General features: G+C 46.1%; 1 protein-coding gene across 1 annotated transcript in view; it reads left to right on the plus strand.

Moving 5' to 3' along the window:
• Positions 1 to 4,703: 4,703 nt before the first annotated feature.
• The window catches only part of LOC117741380 (protein NLRC3-like), a gene marked incomplete at its 3' end in the record, with an annotated part of 65,965 nt that continues 64,553 nt past the window's right edge, over positions 4,704 to 6,115 (plus strand). The window contains exons 1-3 of the mRNA XM_034548400.1: positions 4,704 to 4,765; positions 5,689 to 5,814; positions 5,897 to 6,040. Coding sequence (XP_034404291.1) covers positions 5,753 to 5,814; positions 5,897 to 6,040 — 206 coding nt within the window. The remainder of the gene's footprint in view (positions 4,766 to 5,688; positions 5,815 to 5,896; positions 6,041 to 6,115) is intronic.

Genomic DNA, 6,115 nt, shown 5'->3' on the forward strand with positions numbered 1-6,115 from the left:
GGGCTTTCCTTCACTGTCTGTATGCCAGTGGGCCTTCCTTCACTGTCTGTATGTCAGTGGGCTTCACTGTCTGTATGTCAGTGGGCCTTCCTTCACTGTCTGTATGTCAGTGGGCTTTCCTTCACTGTCTGTATGTCAGTGGGCTTTCCTTCACTGTCTGTATGTCAGTGGGCTTTCCTTCACTGTCTGTATGTCAGTGGGCTTTCCTTCACTGTCTGTATGTCAGTGGGCTTTCCTTCACTGTCTGTATGTCAGTGGGCTTTCCTTCACTGTCTGTATGTCAGTGGGCTTCACTGTCTGTATGTCAGTGGGCTTTCCTTCACTGTCTGTATGTCAGTGGGCTTTCCTTCACTGTCTGTATGTCAGTGGGCTTTCCTTCACTGTCTGTATGTCAGTGGGCTTTCCGCATCTTTTTTTTAAACAAAAAGTCGCAAAAAGCGCCGGCACGTGACGCCATGTTGTCTCCCCAGCGATCACTGAGTGAGAGCGCGCTGCCTGTTAGTGTGTGAGCGCTGCGCAGCCCCGCCTCCTTGCAGTCAACGCGCTGGGCTAGACCCGCCCCCTTGCAGTCAACGCGCTGGGCAGCATTAAAGGAGCAGGGATGTAGGTCCGCTCTGATCGGGAGCTATTTTAATAAAGTATCGATACTAAAAATATGCAAAACCGTATCGTTTTGAACGTACTGGTACCTTTTTAGAATCGGTACACCTTGTTCTCAACTACATTTAAGTTCCCTGTTATATGCTTAGTCACATTTTTTTTTTCAAAATTCCCGTGGAAAGTTTCCGGAAAGTTTCCACGGGAATTTACCGGAAACTGTCCTACCCTTTGCAACCCTAGTCTTCACTGATTGGCTGTGGAAGGAACACGTGCTCTGTGTTCTTAACATTCTTCAAGTTCCTGAAACGTGTTGACTCCGTGCTTCAGGTTGTGTCTGAGCTATTATGCCCTCTGTGAAACTAGTTTAAAGAAGACACTATTTCATCTCTGAAAGTTTACAAACATCATACTGTGCTGGCTCATTACTGACTATTACATGTACGAGACACTATTGTTTACTAATCTAACTGGAACGCTATTTTGATAATAAGTATTTACATTACATTACATGTCATTTAGCTGACGCTTTTATCCAAAGCGACTTACAATAAGTGCATTAAACTGTGAGTCCAAACTCAGAACAACAAGAATCAAGCAAGTACAATTTCTTCAATAAAGTTAAACTACAAAGTACTATCCGTAAGTGCCATTTAAGTGCTACTAAAGTGCTATCGGTAAGGGACATTTAAGTGCTACTACGGCATTTAAGTGCTACCTATTCAAGGTATAGTCGAAAAAGATGTGTTTTTAGTTTGCGCCGGAAGATGTAGAGACTTTCTGCTGTCCTGATGTCAATGGGAAGCTCGTTCCACCAATGAGGAGCCAGCACAGCAAACAGTCGTGATTTTGTTGAGTGTTTAGCTCGAAGTGAAGGAGCTACAAGCCGATTGGCAGAAGCCGAGCGAAGTGAACGGGCTGGGGTGTACGGTTTGACCATGTCCTGGATGTAGACTGGACCCGATCTGTTCGCAGCACGGTACACAAGTACCAATGTTTTGAAGCGGATGCGGGCGGCCACCGGTAACCAGTGAAGGTCGCGGAGGAGCGGAGTAGTGTGGGTAAATTTCGGTCGGTTGAAGACCAGTCGAGCAGCTGCATTCTGGATGAGCTGTAGAGGTCGAATGGCATTAGCAGGTAGACCTGCCAAGAGGGAGTTGCAATAGTCCAGCCGTGAGATGACCAGAGCCTGGACCAGAACCTGTGCCGCCTTCTGAGTGAGAAGGGGTCGTATTCTCCTGATGTTGTACAGCATGTACCTACAGGAGCGTGTTATTGCGGTAATGTTGGCAGTCAGGGAGAGTTGACTGTCGAGCGTCACACCGAGGTTCCTGGCAGTCAGAGTCAGAGCCAACACTGAGTTGTTGAAGGTGATAGACAGGTCGTGGGTGGGAGAGCCTTTTCCTGGAAGGAGAAGCAGTCTTGTCAGGGTTAATTTTCAGGTGGTGAGCGGACATCCACTGAGAGATGTCAGTCAGACAGGCAGAGATTCGTGCTGCTACCTGTGTTTCAGATTGGGGAAACGAGAGGATCAGTTGGGTGTCGTCAGCATGGCTGTGGTAGGTGAAGCCATGCGAGCGAATGACAGAGCCAAGAGAGTTGGTGTACAGAGAGAAGAGAAGAGGAGCAAGGACTGAACCCTGAGGGACCCCAGTAGTCAGAGGACAAGGCTCAGACACAGATCCTCTCCAGGTTACCCGGTAAGAGCGGTCGGTGAGGTAGGATGAGAAGAGTGAGAGCGTGGTGCCTGAGATACCCAGGTCCTGGAGGGAGGACATGAGGATCTGGTGATTCACTGTGTCAAAGGCAGCGGAAAGGTCTAGAAGGATAAGGACAGAGGAGAGAGAGGCTGCTCTAGCAGTGTGAAGCTGCTCAGAGACAGCAAGGAGGGCAGTCTCTGTTGAGTGGCCTGCCTTGAATCCAGACTGGTGGGGGTCTAGAAGGTTGTTACAGTGAAGAAAGGAGGAGACTTGGTTAAAGATAGCTCGCTCTAGAGTTTTGGAAAGGAAGGGAAGGAGAGAGACAGGTCTGTAGTTGTTGACTTCAGACGGGTCGAGAGTGGGTTTCTTCAGGAGAGGGTTGACTCTTGCCTCCTTCAGAGAGTTAGGGAAACAGCCGGTTGAGAGGGAGGTGTTAATAAGATGGGTGAGAAAGGGAAGAAGGTCCGGAGCAATGGACTGGAGAAGGTGAGAAGGGATGGGGTCAAGGGGGCAGGTGGTTGGGCCTCCTTTCTAATTCAGATACAGATTCTAAATATACTTTAGTAAAATGTAGGTTTTATATTTGTTATGACAAATACATTCAACTCATGTCTGACATTGATCATGTCAAACACTTTAAACAAATAACTGTACAAAATACACCCTACGTGGGCTGTTCAGGACACAAGTATAGTGTGCAACCATTGCAGCATGTTTCTTTCCAGGGGTTCCCCTTCCACATTTTAATCCTGTAAAGAGGGAGATGTTCCCCTCATTGTGGATGTTCTACCTCTCTAAAGCATGTCCACAGTACCCATTGACACTGCTAAAGCCCAGCAGAAAGAACCATCAGTACCACATTGATAGTAGAGGAATACTGAATGGTGGGCTCATCTGTACATAACTAATATTGAGCTTTAAAATCCCTCCAGTTTTGTACACATTTGTATTAATCTGTGCAATTCATGTGTTGTAATATTGAATGGATAATACCCGGTTGCTGTTTGTTTACATTAATATGACTTGTGCAACCCTGTTTCTTGACTTCCTGTGTAATGAAGCGCATTCAACATCCATGTATGTGTGACAGTCTGACATATATGATCAACATGCACAGGTCCATGTACTGGCACTAGTGTGGATATTTTACAGGCACTCGTGTTAGTAAATGTACAACCTGCCCTGATCTGTGTGACACTGTACGTCTAACTGGGAAAGGGGAGCTTGTTTCTCTTAGTTGTTGCATCACACTGTATACCAGATGTGTTGAGGTTGACCCCTGACCTCTGACCTGTTTCCTTGGTTTCCACAGAAGCAGAGATAGTCTTTGTAGGATGCTCCTCGTCTCGTGAGAATCTGCCCGGTAGAACTAGAAACCCCACGATGCCAAATTGTGTCTGTGGCAATATGTGCATTACGCTGCTGGCCATTTCTCCATTTTATGTATATCAACAGTACCAACACGTAACAGTAATACCTAAATGGAAATCAAAAAGGTATTCATTTATAATTTGTACAATATTTATTATATATAAAGTGTTAATTACATCAGAAATATTATGATATTGTTTCTAATATAAAGACATGTTTATAAGGTTTGTTGAACATTTAATTAATTGTGCTACTCAGTAAATAAACGGTATAAATACTGTACATACAGTTTACATGAACATATTGTAGTCTATGGATCAGAGGCTCGAGCTGGTGGACAATCACAACCAGCAGCTGTTTGTGAACGTGTGAGTACAGAAGGGAAGTCTGTGTGTGCTGAACAAGTGGAAACACATCCATTATCATTCACTTTTGACTATCCACACCTGTTGGACTGGTTCTGACGTCACGCAGTTTGATTTTGGACTTGGACTCTGAAGAGATGGGGGCGTGACGGCGTCCTCAGATCAAATGCACACACACAACAGGACTGACAGGAAGACATGAGCAGCTTCTTCTCTCCAGAGGTTCCTCCACACATGAAGGCGAACGTGTCTGTAAACTGACCTGAGGTCAGTTCAGCAGGTGAGAATCCGACCAGAGGAATCTGGACATTTCTGATCATCAGGATCACTTTGACCACTTTGTGTTCTTTCTCTCTTTAACTGGACGGTAGAAATGGATCCTGATGCTGATTGGCCGATCATTTATTTTGCTTGCAGGTGGAATAATAGTCTATCATTAATATTTGAGTTAAAGGACAGTGACATGATGTGCACGTCTTATAATAAAATAAGAGCTAAAACCTTGAACCAACTTGAGTTTGACAACTTAATGAAATATGCGTCCGAACCGGTTTGACAGCGTTCCAGTGTTTGTGTCATGTGACGTGAGTGTCGTAGTCATGACAGCAGGTGTTTGTGTCTGTGTGAAGGTGTGGACTCTGCTATGAATCAGTGGGAGGACAAAGAGGAGGGACTCCCTCCCTCTAAAACCACTCTGTGTGGGGAACATGACAGCCAGACCAAAGCTCAGAGGTGAGACCAGGACCACTAACAGACCAGGACCTCTAACAGACCAGGACCACTAACAGGCCAAGACCACTAACAGACCAGGACCACTAACAGGCCAGGACCACTAACAGACCAGGACCACTAACAGACCAGGACTACTAACAGACCAGGACCTCTAACAGACCAGGACCTCTAACAGACCAGGACCACTAACAGACCAGGACCACTAACAGACCAGGACCACTAACAGACCAGGACCACTAACAGACCAGGACTACTAACAGACCAGGACCTCTAACAGACCAGGACCACTAACAGGCCAGGACTACTAACATACCAGGACCTCTAACAGACCAGGACCACTAACATACCAGGACTACTAACATACCAGGACCTCTAACAGACCAGGACTACTAACATACCAGGACCACTAACAGACCAGGACTACTAACATACCAGGACCTCTAACAGACCAGGACCACTAACATACCAGGACCACTAACAGACCAGGACCTCTAACAGACCAGGACCACTAACAGGCCAAGACCACTAACAGACCAGGACCACTAACAGACCAGGATCTCTAACAGACCAGGACCACTAACATACCAGGACCACTAACAGACCAGGACCACTAACATACCAGGACCACTAACAGACCAGGACCACTAACAGACCAGGACCGCTAACAGACCAGGGCCTCTAACAGTCCAGGACCGCTAACAGACCAGGACCACTAACAGACCAGGACCACTAACAGACCAGGACCGCTTACAGACCAGGGCCTCTAACAGACCAGGACCACTAACAAACCAGGACCTCTAACAGACCAGGACCACTAACAGACCAGGACCACTAACAGACCTTGTCTTTTTACAACCAAAAGAAACTAAATTTGTCCGAATTTTACTGAACATTTGTATTTATCAGCACTGTGTTTCTGTCAGGGTCCATCAGCAGAGAGCTGACTCTCCTGGAACTAGACCTGGACCTGGACCCAGCTGTGTGTCCATGAAGAGTGACCAGTCTATGGGAACCCCATTAACATTCAAAGATGGACTTCAGTCTTTTGGGTAAGCTTTTACAACCAAAAGAAACTAAATCTGTCATAATTTTACTGAACATTTGTATTTATCAGCACTGTGTTTCTGTCAGGGTCCATCAGCAAAGAGCTGACTCTCCTGGACCTGGACCTGGACCTGGAACTAGACCTGGACCTGGACCAAGCTGTGTGTCCATGAAGAGTGACCAGTCTATGGGAACCCCATTAACATTCAAAGATGGACTTCAGTCTTTTGGGTAAGCTTTTACAACCAAAAGAAACTAAATCTGTCAGAATTTTACTGAACATTTGTATTTATCAGCACTGTGTTT

This window comes from Cyclopterus lumpus, chromosome 2 (assembly GCF_009769545.1).
Source record: "Cyclopterus lumpus isolate fCycLum1 chromosome 2, fCycLum1.pri, whole genome shotgun sequence".
Taxonomy (NCBI): domain Eukaryota; kingdom Metazoa; phylum Chordata; class Actinopteri; order Perciformes; family Cyclopteridae; genus Cyclopterus; species Cyclopterus lumpus.